We start from the raw sequence: 21,980 nt of genomic DNA on the forward strand, positions 1-21,980 counted from the left end.
TACAGTTGTCCCATTCCCCCCCTTTCCCCTGCACCCTGTACCCTCTCTCCCACCCACATTCCCCCCCTTTAGTTCATGTCCATGTGTCATACTTATGAGTTCTTTAGCTTCTACATTTCCCGTACTATTCTTGCCCTCCCCCTATCTATTTTCAACCTACATTCTATGCTACTTATTCTCTATACCTTTTCCCCCTCTCTCCTCCTCCCACCCCCCTGTTGCTAACCTTCCATGTGACCTCCATTTCTGTGGTTCTGTTCCTGTTCTAGTTGTTTGCTTAGTTTCTTTTGGTTTTGCTTTAGGTGTGGTTGTTAATAATTGTGAGTTTGCTGTCCTTTCACTATACATGTTTTTTCTTTATCTTCTTTTCTTAGGTAAGTCCCTTTAGCATTTCATAAAATAAGGGCTTGGTGATGATGAACTCCTTTAACTTGACCTTATTTGAGAAGCACTTTATCTGCCCTTCCATTTTAAATGAGAGCTTTGCTGGATAGAGCAATCTGGGATGTAGGTCCTTGTCTTTCATGACTTGGAATATTTCTTTCCAGCCTCTTCTTGCCTGTAAGGTCTCTTTTGAGAAATCAGCTGACAGTCTGATGGGAACTCCTGTGTAGGTGGCTGTCCCCTTATCTCTTGCTGCTTCTAGGATTCTCTTCTTCATTTTTACCTTGGCTAATGTAATTATGATGTGCCTTGGTGTGTTTCTTCTTGGGTCCAACTTCTTTAGGGCTCTCTGAGCTTCTTGGATTTCTTGGAAGACCATTTCCTTTGCCAGATTGGGGAAGTTCTCCTTTATTATTTGTTCAAACACGTACTCAATTTGTTGCTTTTCCCCTTCCCCTTCTGGTACCCCTATAATATGGATGTTGGAACATTTAAAGATGTCCTGGATGCTCTTAAGCTTCTCCTCATTTTTTTTGAATTCTTATTTCATCATGCTTTCCTGCTTGGTTGATTCTATCTTCCTTCTGGTCCACTGTATTGTTTTGAGACCCAGTTTCCTTCCCTCCACTATTGGCTCTCCTCTGTGTATCTTCCTGCATCTCTTTTATGGTAACCTGCATCTTTTCATCTAATTTGGGCCCAAAATCAACCAATTCTGTGAACTTTCTGATCACCAGTGTTTTGAACTGTGCATCTGATAGATTGGCTATTTCTTAGTTGCTCAAAAGGATGAGTCCTGGGGGACTGATCTGTTCTGTTGGAAACACATCTCTCCCTGTCTCTCCTTTTTTTTTCTTTTTTTTTTCCCCAGTCTGGTCGCTCTTGTTATGGTGGGGGGCGGAGCCTTAGGTGTTCACCGGGGCTGGGCACCCCAGTCGCTAGATTGTGACGTTATATGTGGGGGCGGGGGTGGGAGCGGGGACGGGAGGGAACAATGGCGGTAGTTCCATTCTCCTGGGATCTCAGTCCCTTCTCTGGGATCCTGGGCTGCAAGCTCTGCCCTGGTCCACAATCGCCGCCTCACTGGGTCCACCAGCCGCAGCTTGCGTACTCAAGGACCACCGCTGCGTTCTTGCGTGCCAGATGGCTGTCGCACCAATTTCACACCAAGTTTTCCCTGACCTCCGCGCGCCGCCGAACCGCGCCCGCCCGGCTTGTCCTCTCCTACCAGTCTGGATGTACGGGTCTACTTCAACTTCTTGGCTGTCCGACTTCCATTCAGATAAATTCTCTATGAGTTCTGGGTGTTATTCTATATGTAAATTATTGTTGTTCTAATCTTGGTTGTGCGAGGAGGTATGGTGCGTCCACCTATTCCTCCATCTTGCTGGCGAGCCCAGATTTTTGACAATGGGGTCAAGACAATGAAATGGGATAAATGACAACTCAAAGAATAGCATTTTCAAAATATGGTGCTGGGATATAAGTGGATATTCACATGCAAAAATATTACATTGGGCCCTTGTTTTACCCCATATACAAAATTTATCTCAAAAATAGATAAAAGCTCTAATCATAAGAGCTAAACCCATTAAAACTCCTTAAAAATTTAGGGGAAGGGCTTTATGACATTGTATTAGGCAATGATTTTTTGGATATGAGAGCAAAAGCATAAGCAACAAACAAGAGGTAAATGGAATTACATCAAAATTAAAAACTTCTGTGCATGGAAGGACAATTAGAGTGAAAAGGCAACCTGAAGAACAGGGGAAAATATTTGCAAGGGTTGATTCCTTAAACTCACCTGTAAAAACAGCCCATATAACCTGACTGAAAAATGGGAAAAGGACGTGAATGCACATTTCTCCAAGGAAGTTATACAAATGACCAACAAGCATATGAAAAATTGGTTAATGTCAAAAATCATTAGGGAATTGCAAATCAAAACCACAACGAGGTATCACCTGACACCTACCAGGATGGTTTCTAATTTTTGAAAAAAAATGATGGTGAGGATGGGAAGAAACTGGAACTCTTGAACACGTTTTTTTCTCTTGTACAATGTTCTAAAATTGTGCAGCTGCTGTGAATAACAATGTGACAGTTCCTCAAATATTAAAAAAATAGAAGGGTAATTGTATATGATCCAGCTGATCCACTTCAAGTATGTACCCACAAAACTGAAAGCAAGGTCCTGAAGAGACAGGTATACAGCCAGGTTTATAGCAGTGTGCTTCACAATAGCCAAGAGGAGGAAGTAACACAAGTGTCCATTGATGAGTAAAAGGATAAATAAAATGAGGTATACACATGCTACAAAATATTATTCAGCTATAAAAGAATAAAATTCTGACACATGGATGACCTTTAAGGATATCATGTAGTCAAAGGAGTCAGTCACAAAAGCACAAATATTGCATGATGCCTCTTACAGCGGGTTCTGAGAGTAGTCAGATTCAGAGACAGAAAGTCCAATGGTGGCTGCCAAGGACTGGGGGAAGGAGGAAATGGGGAGGAGCAGCTTACTGAGAAAAGATGGTACAAGATGGAAAATGAAGACAATGTGAATATATTTTCAGGAAAGAGGGAAGGGAAAAGTCTGAGGGAGCGAAGCTGCTTAAAAACCATTACTCTTTCCATTTCTTTAGCATTTAAGCAAACAGGGTCCTGTTTGTGTTACATCACTTGATCCTTCGTCAGCTGATTTGAAGAACTTGGCTGAGCTGGGCCATTGCTTTCCCCAGGACAGCAGGGATTCTAAGCTGGGGGTTGGGGGGCAGGATCAGGTGATCCAGGATCTAAGGGCAGGGCACTTGCTGGACACAAGATAAGGGTGCTGTGCATCCCTGGCTCTTTTCAGGAAATAGGGACCTGACCTATTTAATTACATTTTAAGGTAAAGTCCAGAGAGAAGGTGTGGGTGCAAGACATCTCTTCAACTTGGGAACAGTCCCGCAGGGCCCACCTCCTAACCCCACATCCCCTTCAGAGCCCTCCTAGCCTGGGGTGAGGGAGCCCCCTTTGCCAGCCTCTTTGACTTCAGCCTCAGGGAGCCTCAGGCCCCCGGCACTGAGGGAACTCGGTCTGATCCCCTCAGTCACCGTGGAGGTGGGCAGACAGAGACAGGGAGTGGAGGCAGCACCCTGCATGGGGGCTCTGTCCCCTCAGGCCTCATTCTCTCCAACCACAGCCTCCTCTGCAGGGACAGAAGGACATGGCCTGGAAACTGACAGCAGCTCTGCTGCTGCTGGCCTGGCTTTCAGCTGCCATGTGCAGTGCCCGAGATGGGACAGAGCTGCTCAACGTCTGCATGGACGCCAAACACCACAAGGCCAAGCTAGGCCCCAAGGACAAGCTGCATGACCAGGTATGGCTGGGGTGTGGCTCTGATTGGGGAGGGGCCTGCTCTGACAGGGGAGAGGAAGTCAGGGTGGTGAAGGAAGGGCTGAGGGGTCAGACACCCCATATTTGAGTTGTGCCTTAGAAGGTAAATGTTGAGGAGTGTTTAGGTGATTTTAGGGGTGGCCTCTTCAGAACAGGATACCACATGAGCAATAACATAGAATAATCATGTATTGAGCACCTACTAGGTGTCATGTGTTTTCTGTACATGAATTCATTTTTCCAGGGGTCCTTGGAGGTAGGTGACATTTTCCACATGACACAAATGAGGACACTGAGATCGAGGAGAACATGGACACACAGAGGCACTGGCCCTGAGCAGCCCTTGTGGCTGGGTAGTGGCAGGACCGGGGCAGACACCTCTGTGTCTGGGGAGGAGGTTTTTCCTCCTTTCACTGTGGCCAGTCCCATGGAGTGCTGAGGGCGGAGGACAGGGCCTCCTGGGACTGTGACACAGGGCTCCGCTGTTGTGCTTGCACAGTCTTTAATATTTGTGCCTTGGTTGCAACCATGTTAGACTCCATGCCTCCTTTTTATGACAAATATTGTTTAGACTCTCTTCTCTATCCTGGAATGACGTTTGAAGCTAATAGAATCTATTTGCACATTTAGTTTAAAAAATATCAACATAACCACCTGTAATGCAAAGGAGAAACCAAAAGAAAGTACTTTATAATACAATCCCTACATTTCAACATGCCGATTTCTGGTGTGGCTACATTAGAAGTCACCGTGAAATAGCACCTGTCTTTTATTCACAAAATCACTATGAATGGGGCAGCTACAAAGGAAGGTTGATACAGGTGTATTCTATTGGCCACTTAAATTGTATGAGATACTGTAAGCAGTGTTGCCATTGTTGACACAATTCTCTACAATAGTGGTTAACTCCAGCAATGCAAAACATACAGTACAGCCTTCCATTTCATGGTGTTTTTTTTTTTCTGGTCCGGAGCATCCAGTCTACTTTATATAAAAACCATGCTAAAGTATGGTGTGTCTATATATAAGGTGAAGTTTCATTTAGATTAGAAAAGCATAAGTATGTCTTTAATTTACTGTTTTTAGCATGAGTTTCTGTGTGCCCGCAATGTGCCTGGTCCTGGCCTAGCCACTGGCAGGGGGCAGGGGACACAGATCTTGATATTGTCAAGAATACGGTTATTCAACAGTGTATTACTGCATCGCTCACTCTCTTTCCTCCTTTACTCAGAATGTCATCCACCAATGGCATTTCAAACCACCTCATCTAAAATTTCCACAATCACCCCATATTCCACATTCCCATTCCCTGCTGTAAATTTCCTCATGTAATTGACCATAGACTTACAATCATGTTTTTTCTCTCTCAGTGTCCTACTGTCTGTGTCCCCCCTGACCAGAATGTAAGATCCATGAACACATATTTCTGTCTGTTTTGTTGTCTGCTCTATTTGGTCTAGAATAGGGCTGGCATAGAATAGTTACTCAATAATAATTTTTAACAGTTTTTAAAATTTTTATTCATTGATTTGAGAGAGAGAGAAAGAAACATTGATTTGTTGTTACATTAATTTATGCATTCTTTGGTTGATTCTTCTATGTGTGCTGTCCCAATGTGGCTGCCAACCCACCTGAACCCGCAACCTCAGTGCATCAGGTCGATGTTCTAACTGAGCTACCTGACCATGGCATAATAATAATTTTTTTAATGAATAAGTTTAAGAAATCTTTATAAAATGTTAACAGCTGTGTAAATAATAGTTCATTGCCCTGACTTGTGTGGCTCAGTTGGTTGAGCATTGTCCTGCCAAGAGAAAGGTCACCAGTTTGATTCCTAGTCAGGCACATGCCTGGGTTGCAGGTTCAGTCCCCAATCAAGGTGAGCACCAGAGGCAACTGATTGCTGTTTCTCTCTCACATTGATATTTCTCTCCCTTTCTCCCCTCCTTGTCCTTTCTCTAAAAAAGTAAATAAATGAAATATTTTATTGTCCTCCCAAGTCAGGGTTTCTCCTAGGTTCCCAAAAACCCTGATCACACTGTTGTAATTGAGTGTCCCCCAAGATGTAAATTCCTGGAGGCCAGGAAGAGAAGGGTCCTCACAGTGAGTGTGTCTAGGGCAGCCTTCCTGGGACAGGAGAGCAAGAACCGAATGGGCAGAGACTAGTGGCGGCAGAAGTGTGTGGTAGGTAGGGGAAAGAGTGCCGTGTCCGCCCCTCCCAGTGCAGTCCCTGGAGGAAGAACGCCTGCTGCTCTGTCAGCACCAGCCAGGAGCTGCACAAGGACACCTCCCTCCTGTACAACTTTAACTGGGACCACTGCGGCAAGATGGAGCCCGCCCGCAAGCGCCACTTCATCCAGGACACCTGCCTCTATGAGTGCTCCCCCAACCTGGGGCCCTGGATGCAGGAGGTGAGGTGTCTCCCTCACCCCAGCCCAGCAGGCTGTCCTCCAGCTCAGTCAAGCCTGTGGCTGCCAACCCACCTGGCTGAGAGGAGCCTTCCCCCTCCTCCTTCCCCCCCAGGTGAACCAGAGCTGGCGCAAAGAACATTTCCTGAACGTGCCCCTGTGCAAAGAGGACTGTGAGAGCTGGTGGGAAGACTGCTGCACCTCCTATAACTGTTATAGTGTGCAGGCAAGAGGGAGGCCCCAAAAAGGGATGTGGAATGGGTTCCAGAACTCAAGGTGTCTAGGAAATATTAGAAAGACATATGAGATGTCCTCACCCCTCCCCCCACAGGTGTGAGTTGGGGGAAGGAACACGTGGAGTGGGAACATGCAGGGCTGTTTTGTACAACCACAGCTTTGCAGCTAATCCACGGTATGATCATTTAACACATCTATAGCCTTTGGCTGGTCGCTTAGATATGTTAAATAGCTGTGGCCATGCTCTGGGCCAGGGGGATGGAAAGGGACTCCCTCCCAAGATGTGACTGGGGGGCAGGTCCTTCGAGTTACAGAACCTGCATGGGAGCTTGGAGAAGACTGGCTCTGTGACATGGGGCCACCCCTGCCCATACTTACGATGGCAGCCCAGTAAACTTGGAATAATACAGGAATGCTGGCAGGTGTAACTGACTGTAGGAGGAGTTGGAAATGGGGGCACAGAGGAAGATTGGCCCGGGGATTTAAACCCAAACATGGCAGCTGAAGCAGGAGAGACTTTGCCTGGAAGGAGGGTAAAAGAACTCTTGCCAGTAGGCCATGAAAAAGTGCCACATGGCTTTGGATTAATTGGAGATCCTGCCTGGACGGTAACACAGCTGATGGTGCCAGCGGCCTGAAAATCCAAATGTTTGCTTCTCTTCCTGAGTTACGGTACCCTGAATTAGGGCAGGGGGAGAAGAAAGCACTGTGAGCATCTGAGGATATCCCAAAGGACTTTAATGTTTTAATGAAGGCATTAGGTCACTGCTTGAAGTCTGTATAGCATTAAATAAACATTTCCTTTCCTTTTCACAAATCTCTGGCATTGAGATATGTCTTTCCTATTGGCAACGGACAATCGAGCCCAGTAGAGGGTCCTTTCAGTAGTAGTATATCGTCCCAGGCCCCCTGTGTTCTGTAACACACCTGCAAGACCGACTGGTACAAGGGCTGGAACTGGACCTCAGGTGAAGGGCCAGGCAGGTGGGAGATTGAGGAAGGGTTTTCACAAAGGCTGCTCAAAGATCTGGGGTTGTGTGAATATCTCTGGGGTAACCAGGGGCTGAATGTGTGTCTATACTGTCTCGTCTTGCCGGATCTAACAAGTGTCCAGCTGAGGCTGTCTGCCACACTTTTGAGTTATACTTCCCCACGCCTGTAGCCCTGTGTGAGGGCATCTGGAGTCACTCCTACAAAGTCAGCAAGTACAGTCGAGGGAGTGGCCCCTGCATCCAGATGTGGTTCGACCCGGCCCAGGGCAACCCCAATGAGGAGGTGGCGAGGTTCTTTGCCTTGGCCATGAATTCTAGGGCCACGGCCCATGGGATTGGGCCTCTCCTGCTCAGCCTGACTCTGATGTTCCAACTCTGGCTCTTCCGCTACGTTGTTCCCACTACTGATACCCGGACATTTTCCTTGCCTGCACCCAACGTGGGTGACCTCAGCTCAGCCCAGTTCAGCTAGCTTTCTCAATCAGGAGCCTCACAATGCCCTGGTCATTCATTCCTTATCCAAGATGGGTACTATGAGGTTTCTGTGACAGCCTATTCAAGTAGAGAGATCCACGTGGGTCTTGTGTCCTATAAATAATTTGAGGATGAATGGGTTGTGGGGTGGAACATGCCTCATTGATTCACCATTCCTGTTGAGAGGACCCAAGAAAGGTGGGGACTAACTTGAAATTCACCAGCAAGTAGGGAATGTAACTTGATCCCTCGGTCTGGGGCTTAGTTCTTCACCAGGCTTCCCTTACACCAAGTTCGGTCTTTTTTTGCATCACAAAGGCACAAGGGGATTGGTGGAGGGAAGGTGGGCAGAAATTGGTGGATAAGTTATTGGGTTTCTGGTGCGAAAAATGTTTCATTCTCCATCCTTCTCTTACTAGATGTGGCCTGGGATGGAAGTATTGGTGGAAGGGTCTCAATAATGAACACCTGCATTACTTGCTTTTTAAAAAATGGCCAATAATGCTACAATGGGTAATTTTGCACATAGTAGTTTGTTGTGCTTGAATTCCAGAAGAGGGATTGCTGGGTCAAGGAGTATATGGATTTCTAATTTTGATAGTTACAGCTTTACAGGGGTTGTGTTGGCGTGGCCCCTGCCAGCAACGCATGAGTGCCTGTTTCCTTGTACCCTGGTCAACACAGCATGGTGTCAGGCTTCTGATTTTCTGCCAAGCAGAAAGGTGCTGTTTTCTTTTGCCATGTGCCTTGTCATGAGAACACGGTTTCTGAGATATGTCCCTATCAATCTGTTGAGATCTAGTTCATACGTTTTCATTGCTGTACAATATTCTATGTGCATGTCACCTTCAGTTCAGTTACCTATTGATGAATATTTGAGGGAAGGAGGCTCTTTTATGACATTGCCATTTTGAAAAGCACAGGCCAGTTATTTTGTAGAATATGCTTCATTTTGAGTTTATCGATTTCCTCATCACTAGACCAAGGCTGTGAGTTTCCGACACAATACCCCAGAAGTAACACTCTGTCTGTCTCGTTGCGTCACATGGGAGGTCCGCCGCTGCTGATGGTAACCGGTCTTGTGGTTGATATTGGGTCCTCCAGGGTTATTTGCTACATTTTCCCCCTTATAATTAATATGCATGTGGTAGAGAGTACTTTGAGAACTGTAGATATCCTATTTGTCAGCAAACTTGAACCCATTACTTTTACTGACATATTTTTTAAAAAGTAGAAATGCCAAAAATGTCTTCTTAGATGACAGCTCCTCACCATCCCTTCAATGCTGTTTGATGTGTCTGTTGGAAAAGCCAAACTTCTTCAATTGCATAGAAGGCCCTGCCCATCCCCCCACTTGGACTGCATGTCAGATTATTGCCCCTCCATCCCCTGTACATGACCTCTGTTCACATTTTTCACTTTGGGGCCTTTACTCCATCAATTCCCTCCCTGTCCTCCTGGAATGTTCTTTTATCATTGGCATGTTTTTTCCTGGTAGCCACTTAGATTTCAAATTAAAATTTCCCCCTAAAATGATTTCTGACCACCTAAACAAAAGCAGTCTTCCAGGCACTTTTTCTTTCTTTTCTTTTTTACTCCTGAGGGGAAGAAGAAGGGAGGGGAGGGGAAAGGTGTGGGTTTGCTCCCTGGGGAGACAGAGCACCTCCAGGCACTTCCTTATCTCATCCCTTTACTCCCTTTGCACAGACACAAACCTACTGTGTATACTGTCTGCCTGGCTTTTCCCTAACAAAAGTATGTCTGAAAGCAGGGGCCCTGTCTTTGTCATTTGTGCCTTGTCACTGGGGTCTGGGTCAGTACCTGGCACAGAGGAGGCGCTCAGCAAGTTAAGGAATTCGTGCCCTCATACTGTCAGGCAACAGAAGCTTTCTGGGCACCCAGTCTGCTGGTCTCTACTAACAGGGAGGAAATTGAGTACCTTGCACGTCTGGTGGGGGCGGATGGACCTGAGAACAAATAACTCTCAGAAAATAAGCAGCTGAGGCTTTGCTACAGGGAATCCCAGAGTGTGGTGTCGTTACACAAAAGCACAGAGGTCAGGGAAGGCTTCCAGAGGAGTCATGTTTGCCAAGCAGAAAATGGCAGGAGAAACAGCCCTTCATGGAGAGGGTTCGGCAAAGGCTTGGAGGTACTAGAAGAGCAAGCAGAGTTTCTAGGCAGCTAAGTTAGAAGAGGGGAAAGGTAAGAAGTGAGCCTGGAGTTGAAACACTGGATCTGCAATCCTCAGGCTGATGCCCTCAGAGCCCCCCACAGAGCTTTCCTTTCTTTGTGAAAGACGCTGGGCTTGGAATCACACTGGGATCTGACCCCCAGCCCCTCCTCGCTGCCTGGGGACAGCCCACTCCACTGGTGTGAGGATGGGTGAGAAGCCACTGCAGTTGTGTACACGTGATGGGCTGGAACTCAGGAAAAGCTCTGGCTTCCCCCACCCCCACTCCCTGAAGCCCAGAGCTCCCACCTGTGCAGGTCATCTTCCTGTTATTTTTGTGTGACTAATCTTGCTGGTATTAAGCTTCCAGTATGGGCAGATCCTCGGGAATGGCTCCAGGGTGGCTGCTTGATCCTGTTTCTCCCTGCCGGCCAGGTGGCCTTAGCACTCAGGCTCCTGATGCAGAGAAGGGTTGTGAAGGGAAAAAAGGGTTGTCAGGAAAGTAGATCTGATTATAGGGCGATTTGATTATAAATCCTAACTGGGCAGGTCATGGTGGGTCTTCATACCCCAGGCCTAAAACTTTTTAGAAACAGGCTTATCTTTGCCTTAAGCAAGGCTGTCCATTGCTTTTGTGCCTCTGGGTTAACGCACCTTTGAAATCAGTGGTAACCATCCCTCAAGGGAGCATATCTTAACTGTCCTGTAATCCAACCCATGCACTCCTTTCTCCCCCCTTCATGTAATCTTCCTTACTTCCCTCCTGAATGTAAAATGCATAAAAGAAATTGCAAAAGTGTCATTCTCCTGAGCATTTGAGATCTTGCTTCCCAGCAATTGTCTATTTTGGCTCAAAAAACTCATAAACATTCTCTACAGGTTTGGATGTTTCTTATGTCAACAAGGGCATGAGGCTCAACAAGGGCAGGGATGCCCCACAGACCAGAGCTCCACTTCCAACTCACCTTTCATTTGCTGGTCCCTTCCAAAGCCCTCAGGGCCCAGGGACCTGGTCATTCCTGAGGTGGAGGCGGGGCTTTAGCTCACAAAGGATCACCTGCCAGAGCAGGGGTGGAGGATGAGGAGCAGGAGCAAATCCCATCTTGAAGAATTTTCACCTGCAATCTAAGTGGTCTAGGTGGTCTCAGACACCTGGTCATTCTCCAATCAGGAGAAGGCTGAGCCAGGCGGGTAAAGTCAGGAGGGAGGCCTGAGAGTTCCAGTGGCCCTCTCCCTGCTGAGATCTTCAGAGGGTTTAACCCTCCCAGGTTGTGACAGGATTCAGGTAAGGCTTACAGAGAGAGAGAGAGAGAGAGAGAGAGAGAGAGAGAGAGAGAGAGAGAGAGACAGCAAGCATGAGCAGGACGTGAGCTGGGAGGCCATTTCTTTGCAAACCCTTTAGGGCCTTCTTTCTTGACTGATCTTCCTCCAGTGATCCAGCTGCCTCCTCTGATTCTCCAGCCCCCTTCTGCTCCAGGGGCCCAGTCCTGTGCTCTTCTGGAGGGTGTTGGGGCCCCATCTTTCCTAACCTTCTGCTGCCATCCACAGGCTGATGGCTCCCACGTCTGCCACCACCTTCCCTTGGGTCACACACAAGCCCCTCCACAAGAGTAAGCTCAGCGTTTTCTTCTGCCCGAATCTGCTGTTCCCCTTTCCCTTCCTCTCACCAGTGGTGTCAGCCCAGTCTCAGGGGGTGAAAAAAGGAAGGTTTCTGTCCTTAGCTGGGGTGGGAGTCTAAATCAGACCAGACTCTTAGATGCTGTAGAACGCATAACTGTGTAGGTGGGTGGGTGAGTAGGAGATGACAGGAGAACTGGAATCTTGGAACGAACAAGGCTCTGGTTGGTCATCAAGCCAATGAATGTCTTCGATTTTGCAGCTGGAGGTGAGTGACGCCTGGGGCTGATGAGGTTAAAGGAGTTGGTGGCTCTGTAAGTTGGGGACACAGGAGCTCTTTGCTCTTTACAGGTGGGAGCTCAGAAGCCTGTGCTCCAGCTCTTGCCCCACAGTTGGCTCTGTCTCGATTCCCTGAGTCTCATTCTTACCTGTATCACAGGACAGGGATGTTGGAAGTGGACCTGATTATTTGAAAGGATCCAGAAACTCACACTGTAAGGTTTTATTGGACCTGAGTTTTGTGGAGAAAATGGGTAAGAGGAGCTTGGAGATGGCCTTAGGCCCATATTATTACTATTATTATTAATTATTATTATTATTAGGCTCACACTATTAATTTGCCCCCTCCCATGGAGGCCTGTCTTGTGACCACATGCAATAATTAACTGCTGAGTGGCCTTCGCCCGATCCCAGGCTCCACTCCTGGGCCACATTCCCACTGTCTGACCAAATGCCCGTCTCCTAGGCCACTAAACCACAGCCATTCCTGAAGTAAGGCGGGGTGGGAGGAGGGGGAAAGGAACTGTGGAGCTGAGCAGAAGCCTGAGCTACAGAGAGCCACCTCCACTCCCAGGTATGCCACTCCCCACCCCTCATCACAGGCAACAAGCCCTGTGGTACTCCCAGCACGTGTTAAAGGATTTTCTGAACTGGGAGGGCCCGCTTTGCCTCAAGTGCAGAGAATTCAGAAGTGGAAGCTGAGGCCAGAGCAGAGCACGGCCTGCCTAAGGTTAAACTACAAGTTGGTACCTGTCCCTGAACCAGAACCCAGGGCTCTTGCCTTTCAGCACAGCCCTGAGTTCTGAGTATGTTAAGTCTGGGGCCCTGGGGGTGGGGGTGCGTGTGTTGAGGGTGGTGGTTATGGGTGGTGGTGGGGCTGCACCTAGTCCAAGATCTGAAGCTGAGCTTAGGAAAGCGGGGAGAGGGGCGTGTAGAGTGACGTGGGTGGCACAGAGAGGAAGAGACCGCTGGCTCTAGAAAGCAGCCAAGAACTGCTGACTGACCAGGTGGGATCCAGCGGAACCCAGGGAAAGGGCTTTCTCAGGCCCCAACCCAGGACCCCCGTGCTCTGCATCCATTGCCCCCATGAGAGCCTCAGCACAGAGAAGGTACAGGGGACAAACATGGAAAGCGCTCCAGATTTGAGGGTCCCAGAGTCAGACCTGGGTGGTCCCTGCTCTGCGACTTGGGGCACATCCCTCCAAATGTTCCCGGCTGACTCTTCAGTCTGTGCCCAGCCGACTGTCATCCGTTGCCCTCCTCCGCTCCCCAAACACACATTTAATCCTCAGACGAGAAAATTAAGCCTCAAGATAATTTGAGGTATTTTCCCCCAAGGTCAAGTAGGAGGTGAGTGTGAGGGCCGGGACTGTGGACAGGCTGATCGGAAACCCTGTGCTCTAAACCGCCAGACTTTTTTCCCCCCCGAGGAATCACCTTGCTGTCTAGATTGGGTCCTGGAATGAATGACTTAGCAAATGATAGAATAAATGAACACTGGAATGAACAGAGAAGCAACAAACGAATTATGGAAGTGGATGGGGTGTGGACAAAAAAGGGGGTTTCTGTAGAAAATCACCTCGCAGGGTGATATGATAAATTCCTAACTAGGCAGGTCATTGTGGGTTAGTCACACCCCAGGCACACACAACTTCTTTACTAAGAGGATATCTTTGCCTTAAGCAAACCTGTCCATGGTTTCTGTGTATCTAGATGAACACCCTTTGGAATGCCCCCTTTCAGCCCCCTTCTTCCAATTACACCTGACAGCCCTTTCAGGTGCCCCTTCTAAACCTTGCAAGAGGTAATCTGATCCCACTTTGCTTTCTCCCACCTTCCCTCCTTAACCGTAACTTAAACTTAAACGAGACTGCAAACTGTTATTTTTTCAGAGCATTTTTTTTTAGTCTGTTGAAATCTTGCTTCCAGCCCTATCCTCTGTTTGAGTGAAATTAACTCATAAAATTATCTACAGGTTCAGATGTTTCTTAGGTGGATGGAGGTGAGGAGGGGGTGAGGAGGAGAAGGAGGAGAGCTGGGTGGGAATTCAGTTCCAGGCTTCCGCAGCCCTGCTGGGCAGTCAGCCTGGACCCTGCTCAGTGCAGGTCCTATCCATGAGGCCCAGGCGAGACGCCTGAGTTCTACAGAAGACAGGGGCAATGTGGAGACAGGCAACTCTGTGAGCAGGGGGCGCACGGGCTTTTAGAACTGTGGCAAGTGGGTGTTTCAAGAGAGCCAGGCACCTGCTTCCCAGTGGGCTGAGGGAACAGTTACCTTGCAAAGCTCAGTGTCTGAGGTCAGAGGATTGAGGTGCTTTGATGGCTGTGCAGAGGCCAGCTCTGGGGCAGAGGGCTCAGAAGCCTCCCAAGGCCCCAGGGGCTGTCCAACTGTCTGTCACTGCCCACCCACCAAGCCTCTGTGCCCTGTGACATGGGTTTGCCCAGGCCACATGGGTTCTGGGAGAGAGCAAATGATAAGGCTGGGAAGAGCTGGAACCAAGGCTTTTTAAAACAAATGACTAAGTAAGTAAGTAAATAAATAGAATGGTAATGAGGGCAACAAACAAACAAACAAACAAACAAACAAACATGGGTCTGCAATTTATCTGGAACTCCAAAAGTAAGATATTGTAAACTTTTGCACAAAGGTTTTTGGTGTCAAAATCTGACCTGAAATTAATACAGTGTTTGTTTTAGTCCTCACCCATGGATATATTTATTGATTTTAGAGAAAGATCGATGTGAGAGAAACATGGATACATGCCCTGACTGGGGGATCAAACCTGCAACCTTTTGGTGTATGGGACAACACTCCAACCAACCGAATCACCTAGCCAGGGCTCTTACAGTTTTTATTTATCCCACCGGTGTAACTGTTTCACCACAGAGTGTGTGTCTGATTGTTGAGTGCATGTTGAGTGCTTGTGTTACCTTTTATAAAATCATAAAATTTTAAACTCTGAAACATTTGCCTCCAAGAATTTTGAACAAGAGATAGTTGATGTATGGCAATTTCCTGGCTATTTTTGCATTTTGCCCAAACCCCACCTTAATTGTATCACTTGATCCTCATGATCAAGTAGAGAAATCAGCGAGGCCCCTGCCGCTGAAGGTCCCAGGAGGTGGTGTCTGCTCCCACCACTCACTGAGGCTGGGAAGACTGAGGTGTGGGGGTGGGGTGTAAACTGCCCTGGGGCTTCCTCAAGGCTCCGCCCACCCGGATCTATTCCTACAACCTGAAGCCCCACCTTTACTTTCCTTGATGCCTCTGACCACAGCTCTTCCTTCAGGGACTAACATGGCCTTAACAGTGACAACACAGCTGTTGCTCCTTCTGGTGTGGGGGACTGCAGTATGGGCAGCCTGGCCTGGGGCTGAGCTTCTCAACGTCTGCATGGACGCCAAGCACCACAAGGAAAAGCCAAGCCCAGAGGACAAGCTGCACGAGCAGGTGGGCCCAGGTCAAGGAGGAGCGGTCTGGGGTGGGGAGGAACTGACTCAGGAAGAAAAAGGCGGAGATGAAATGTTAACCCCTCTCCCTACCTGAGGAGACAGACCTTGGCCTACAGTGTTGCTTCTTAAACTCCACTCCATGGGACCTCTGGGGGACTTCAAGGAGGCACTCAGTGTACTTGGGAGCCCTGGAAGGAAACCCAAGACTTCCAGGGCACATCCCAGGGACGGTGGGCACCCGTTCCCCATGTTTCCCGGCCCACATCTCACTCTCCGTGTTGTCAGTTGTAATGTGTTCTTCCCCACGTGGTTTGTGTCATCAGAATAAAAATCTGAGAAACCTCTTTATTTAAAAAAACTAGAAAAAACCCTAATCTGGGCAACCGTGTGTTTAACATAAACAGTGCCGGTATTGCCAGAGCAATGCTAACAGCTTAGCTTCTTGGCTGTTGGGTTTCTGTCTCCTACGCGTGGGGAAGCAGGCCCAGCCAGGGGCCTGGGAAACAACACTGGACAGACTGCTACCGGGGTTCCTGTTGATTTCAGTGTAGACCAGGAGTTACCTCTTCCTGGGACTGGGAGGAGAACGTGCACACTGCACAAGGTGACTTCTTTTCTGCCAGCCCCGAACAGCTCAAGAAAAGCAGATCTCCCAGCCCTGAGGCTGCGGGCAGGGCAGTGTGGTGCATGCATCTAGCAAACATTTGTGCCTCCAGCTGGGGTCCTCCGCCCCACTGGGCCTGAGGCCTCCTACTTATGACAATTATTTTGCCACAAGCCCTTTAATAACCTACACCTATCTAAACATTAAAATAATCAATATGATGCCAAGATTATAAATGAAAAACAAAAGGAAGGCATTTGTAATATGCCTGCCAACATGTAAATGTTCATTTTGGTCTCATTAGCAGGGAGTTATCTCGGTGCTGTGTCTGTGCTGGTTCAGCCTCACTGAGCCCCGACTGCCAGTGTGGACCGACCGGCAGTGGTGTGGCTCGGGTACTTCCAGCAGTAGTGACTTTAACTTCTTCAGCCTATACATATTTTATTTTAGTTTTATAGTTTTATATTTTCAAAGATTTTATTTATTTATTCTCATAGAGAAGGGGAGGGAGGGAGAGAAAGGGAGAGAAACATTGGGCCGCAACCCAGACATGTGCTCCCACCAGGAATCGAAACGAAGACCTTTTACTCTGGGGGATGATGCCTAACTAACTGAGCTATACCGGTCAGGGTGCAGCCTATATATATATTTTAAAGTGTGTACATTTTATTATTTTATTTTGTACTAAATTCTAAGCCATTGGCTTCGCTTCATTCAATAATAATGTGCCCTGGCTGGTGTGGCTCAGTGGACTGAACATAGGCCTGTGAACTGAAAGGTCGCTGGTTTGATTCCCAGTCAGGGCACATGCCTGGGTGGTGGGCCAGGTCCTTGGGGGGATGCACAAGAGGCAACCACACATTCATGTTTCTCTCCTCTCTTTCTCCCTCTTTCCCCTCTCTCTAAAAATAAGTAAATAAAATCTTTTAAAAATGTATTGAGCATTTATGTAATTCCAGCTATTCTGGGATTAAAATTTATTCAGTTTGCTTCCTTACCTCATGGTCTTTGTCACCTTCTCAATGGGGCTGGATTGGACCATTCTAAAAATTGCAAATCCTCATCCCTTTACCCTGCTTCAGTTTTTTTCCCCCCAAAGCAATTATCCTGTGAGAAGTGTTCATGGCTGTGTCCCCAGTTCCTAGAAAAATGCCCCATTTAGAGTAAGTAGCAGCTCAATAAAGATTTGAATTAATCAATTTTGTAATGACTGAGTCTCCCCAAAAGAGGGCCCCCTAACAGCATTTTCAGTATTTCCCTGAAAGACTGCACTGGGGGACTAAGGACTCCAAGAGGAGAAGGTGCCTTGCAGATACAGTTGTACCTCTGTACTTGTTAATTTGTTCTGAAATTCTGTGACAATCACCAAAACCTACTGGTACCTAACAATGAAGCAGTTTCCCTTGCGGGGTGGAATCATGACTCATACATGTTCTACCAAGTATGAGCAATTGCTGAGTGTTGAAGCATTTTTTTCTCATCAAAGTGTGATGAGTACAGGGTTTGAAGAGTTCTGAAGCCAACGAGTACTGAGGTATGACTGTATTCTGTGCTGGGCCTGGAACTTAGTCCTGTGTCTTCCCCACGCAGTGCAGTCCCTGGAAGAAGAACGCCTGCTGTTCTGTCAACACCAGCCAGGAAGCCCACAAGGATGTGTCCTACCTGTACAGATTCAACTGGGACCACTGCGGACCCTTGGAACCCATCTGCAAGCGCCACTTCATCCAGGACACCTGCCTGTATGAGTGCTCCCCCAACCTGGGGCCCTGGATCCAGCAGGTGTGGTGCCCTCCCCACAGCTGCTCCCCAGACATCTCCTCACTCTGCCTCTCCACCTCTGGGACTATTTAGGGCTGTGCACTGAGAATCCTGAGTCTGAGGCCTTTTCCCCTCCACACATGTCCCAGGTGAACCAGAGCTGGCGCAAAGAGCGCATCCTGAACGTGCCCCTGTGCAAAGAGGACTGTGAGAGCTGGTGGAGAGACTGCCGCACCTCCTACACCTGCAAGGCCAACTGGCACAAGGGCTGGAACTGGACCTCTGGTGAGGGCCTGGGCGTGTGGGGAGGGAGGAATGGGAAGGTGGAGGGTGGGGGTGAACAGGTGTATGAGGGGTAGTTGTAAGGCCAGCAGAAGACATGGTTCTGAGCCCAGTGCTAAAGGCCTTCCATCCTCAACAGGGCTTAATGAGTGCCCGGTGAAGGACGCCTGCCACCCCTTTCATTTCTACTTCCCCACGCCTGCTGCTCTGTGCAATGAAATCTGGAGTCACTCCTACAAAGTCAGCAACTACAGCCGAGGGAGTGGCCGCTGCATCCAGATGTGGTTCGACCCGGCCCAGGGCAACCCCAATGAGGAGGTGGCAAGGTTCTATGCTGAGGCCATGAATGGAGCTGGGCTCCATAGGGTCTGGCCTGGCCTGTGTGGCCTGGCCCTAATGTTGTTCCTAGTGCTCAGCTGAGATCCTTTTACTTTCTGATACCTGGACACCCCTGCCCAGTTCAGCCCCACAGCTCAGCTCCCATGCTGGAAACTGTCCACAGCTTGAATAAACCAGCTATCCCGCATGTGTCTTGCAAACTGTTTGGGTGTGAATGGGAATGTGACTGTTGCGTCCTACTGTCCATTGACTGAGGCCAGTGAGACCTGGTCAGTTCCCAGCTCTGATACTTGCTATGAATTTTTCAGATACTGAATTATTCTTCTAACTGAGGACATATTTATAGCTTTCAGCTTCATTTTTCGCTTCAGCTCTGATCTAGAGTTAGACCCAGGGCTTTATCATTGGAATTGGAGGCAAGCCTCCTGGGAATGACTATTCTGCCCTGTGCTCAGCTGTCCAGGAGAAGGGAGAGGAATGGCAGTGCCCAGCACGTTCTGGATGGCTGCCTGGAAAGAAGTGAAGGGTCCAACAAGAGCCCTGCCCCACTCTAGCTAGTGCCCTCAAAGCACTACCTGCCAGGCAGTGTCCTAAATGCTTTGGACTTATTCCCACAGGGTGTAGACACTGTTGTCTGTATTTTACGTATGTGAAGACCGGCACATACATTCAGGAGCATGGCCAAAGCATTATCCTCTGCATAGAGCTGGGATTGCACTCCAGGCAATCTGGCTCTTGAGAACAAGCTCTTTCCCCAGTGTGGAGGGTAAATGCGTGCATCTTGAAGGGATACTGGACCCACACGTGGGCAGAGGAGCTGGGCCTGAGCTGTTCTGGCAGAGCTAGGACTGGATCCCAAACCTAGACTCCTAGAACAGCTTCCAGACCAGGGATGTGACAGATTTTTAGGCAGTGATCTCACATTAAGTACAGTTTGTAGCAGTTGTACTAAATGGCGTTATGTTACAGTACCGTCTGAAATCTCAGTGGCTTAACACAACTATCAGGTATTTCTTGCTCAAGCTACAGTGATTAAAGTGGGTTGTCAGGGGGCCTCTGCTTGGCACTCAGCGAACCAGGGTGGCGGGGGCTCCATCTCATCACACACTTCCACAGGCAGGGAGAAGGAACCTGGTGAATGAATTCCATACGGGCTCTTAAAACTCCCACCCATCACTTATATTGTTGGCCAGTTCCTGTTATGATCATGACTAACTTCAAGAAGGCCAGGGAAATGTAAGTCTACAGGTGGCTGGAAGGAGAGGGGAGTCAGAATATTTGTCAACATTTTATAATCCAGATACACACACACACACACACATACACACACACACACACATAAGAATATTTGTTAACAGAACTGATGACTACTACAAAGACTCTTTTGCTGTGGTCAGTGTATTTCTGGCATGGTCATATTTACATTTTTTTTTTTTGCTCTGGCCGGGTGGCTCCATTGATGAAAACGTTTCCCTGTACACCACAAGTTTGCAGGCTCAATCCTGGTCAGGGCGTGTGTGGGAGGCAATGGATGGGTGTTTCTATGTCATACCGATGTTTCTCCCTCTCTCCCTGCCCCCATTCCTCTCTCTCTCTCTCTCTCTCTCTCAAATCACTAAGCATATCCTTGGGTGAGGATTAAAACATTTATTTTTTCTGTTTGGTCATGGTAATAAGGAGGACCAACTCTAACAACATGAAAAGTGGAGAAATTCACTGGCTACCACCCTAAACAGTCTTGTGAACAAGGCCCACTGATGTGTCATATTCTCTATAGAACCAGTGGCACTATTTACAGGTATGACTTGTTTACAGATGTATAGAATTAGTGAAATTTAAGATTATAATTATCTCAGTCCAACATAACAAAAGCCTAGTTTGCTGTTTGTGACCCATGTATAGAAAATACTTCTCGGAACCCTCTTCTGTAGCTGCCATCCTCAAGTTCTTAGAAGTCATTAGCTTACAGAAAGTATTAATTTTTCATATCAAGGTCCAGAGCAGTAGCCCTGGCATAAGGGAAATACATAGAATAATGGAACGGAATCAGAGCCAGAAATAAGTCCTTGTATTTATATTTAATTGATTTTTGACAAAGTTGCTAAGGCAACTCACTGGGGGAAAGGACTGTCTGCCCGACGATGAACGGGGACAATTGATTGCCCACGTGAAAGAAGATGCACATAGACCTTCATCTCACGTCACACACAAACTCAACTCAAAACGGATCATAGACGTAAATGTAACAGCTAAAACAATAAAAATTTTAGAATTTTCTATAAAAATATTTACAGGAAAATATTTTCCAGATCCTGTGGTAGGCAAATCTTTCTTAGACTGAAGTTTCTACCATCTTTTACTACATTTTTGGACCAAAAGCACTGAAAAAAACTGATAAATCAGACATTTTTTATCTCAGAAGACACCTGTAAGTAATTTAAAAGACAAGTAACAGACTGGATGAAATACTTGCCAACCACAAGTCTGATAAAGGATTTGTAGCCATACTATGCAAAGAATGCTTACAACTCAATAATAAGAAAACCAATAACCCAATCAAATAATGGGCGAAAGAAGTAAATGGGCATTTCATCAAAGAAAGTGCATGAGTGGCTAACAAATACATGAAAAGATGCTCAACATCATTAATCATTAGGGAAATACAAATTAAAACCACAATAATATGCCATTTCATACCCACCAGAATGACTGATAAATAAGAGAGCCAATAATAAATGTCACAGAGGTGGAAAAATTGGGACCCTCCTACATTGCTGATGGGAATGTAAATGGTACTGCCCTTCAGAAAATAGTGTCAGTGTCTCCAAAGTTGAATGTCAAAGTCTTATGACCCAGCAATGCAAGGAAATGAGAACAGATATCACACAGAGGTGTGCACATGAGTGTTCATAGCAGCATATTCATAAAAGCTCTAAACTGGGAGTAATGGAAACATCCATCAACTGATGTACAGACAGATGAAATGTGTGGTCTCTACACCATGGAATACCATTCAGCAGCAAAAGGTAATGCACTACTGATACACGCTATGTTATGGATGAATTTTAAAGACATGCCACGTGAAAGTCAGTTTGTATAAAAAGTCCAGAAAAGGCAAATTTACAGAGACAGAAAGCAGATTAGTGGATGCCAAAGCCTGGATTTGGGAACAGGGATTAATTCCAAGTGTGTATGAGATGGAATGAAAATATTCTAAGTCATTACAGTGAGGTTGTACCATTTGGCAAAATCAATGTAAACTTTAAATGAATACATTTTATGATATGTAAAGTAAGTGAATGAATAAATGAGTGATTGCCTGTAGGATATTCTCCTTTGCATCGATAGCATATAGGGAATCTTATTTGATTCTGGTTGCCACGGGGTGTGCCCATGAGGGATGTATTCTAAGGAATTTAGCATCTGGCTCTATCCAGTCTATCATCTGAGACAATTTCTGTTTCATCATATACTTTGAGACATTCGTTGTAACAACACAGCAATCAAGTAGGGAGTCTGTTCTTGGTGTAGATGGAAACAATATCAGTTGAGACACTTAAAAGAGTAACCCACTGACCAAGAATTTTTTTTAGAGAGTGT

General features: G+C 47.1%; 2 protein-coding genes and 1 long non-coding RNA gene across 4 annotated transcripts in view; 2 read left to right on the forward strand and 1 right to left on the reverse strand.

Annotated features, from left to right (window-relative positions):
* The first annotated feature begins 3,577 nt into the window (after nucleotides 1-3,577).
* Nucleotides 3,578-21,980, forward strand: part of LOC123805426 (folate receptor beta-like) — a 39,975-nt gene continuing 21,572 nt past the window's right edge. The window contains exons 1-5 of one of the 2 annotated variants that reach the window (XM_045817986.1): nucleotides 3,578-3,751; nucleotides 5,991-6,179; nucleotides 6,292-6,382; nucleotides 7,337-7,384; nucleotides 7,513-7,900. In XM_045817986.1, coding sequence (XP_045673942.1) covers nucleotides 3,599-3,751; nucleotides 5,991-6,179; nucleotides 6,292-6,382; nucleotides 7,337-7,384; nucleotides 7,513-7,877 — 846 coding nt within the window. In that variant the 5' untranslated portion in view covers nucleotides 3,578-3,598 and the 3' untranslated portion in view covers nucleotides 7,878-7,900. Of the gene's footprint in view, nucleotides 3,752-5,990; nucleotides 6,180-6,291; nucleotides 6,383-7,336; nucleotides 7,385-7,512; nucleotides 7,901-21,980 lie in introns of those variants that run through there. The other variant, XM_045817988.1, reaches the window with a different exon arrangement.
* Nucleotides 9,072-11,334, reverse strand: LOC123805430. Its single transcript, XR_006783303.1, has 3 exons — nucleotides 11,015-11,334; nucleotides 10,359-10,505; nucleotides 9,072-9,177 (listed from the first exon to the last, which is right to left on the reverse strand). It is a non-coding gene; the product is annotated as an uncharacterized LOC123805430 (long non-coding RNA).
* Nucleotides 12,382-18,567, forward strand: FOLR1 (folate receptor alpha). The gene is made up of 5 exons (XM_045817990.1): nucleotides 12,382-12,519; nucleotides 15,235-15,395; nucleotides 17,592-17,780; nucleotides 17,909-18,044; nucleotides 18,181-18,567. The coding sequence occupies exons 2-5, from the start codon at nucleotides 15,243-15,245 to the stop codon at nucleotides 18,459-18,461; spliced, it is 759 nt and encodes a 252-aa protein (XP_045673946.1). The 5' UTR covers nucleotides 12,382-12,519; nucleotides 15,235-15,242; the 3' UTR covers nucleotides 18,462-18,567.

This window comes from Phyllostomus hastatus, unplaced genomic scaffold, assembly GCF_019186645.2.
Source record: "Phyllostomus hastatus isolate PE091 unplaced genomic scaffold, TTU_PhHast_1.1 phas_scaffold_317, whole genome shotgun sequence".
Lineage (NCBI taxonomy): Eukaryota > Metazoa > Chordata > Mammalia > Chiroptera > Phyllostomidae > Phyllostomus > Phyllostomus hastatus.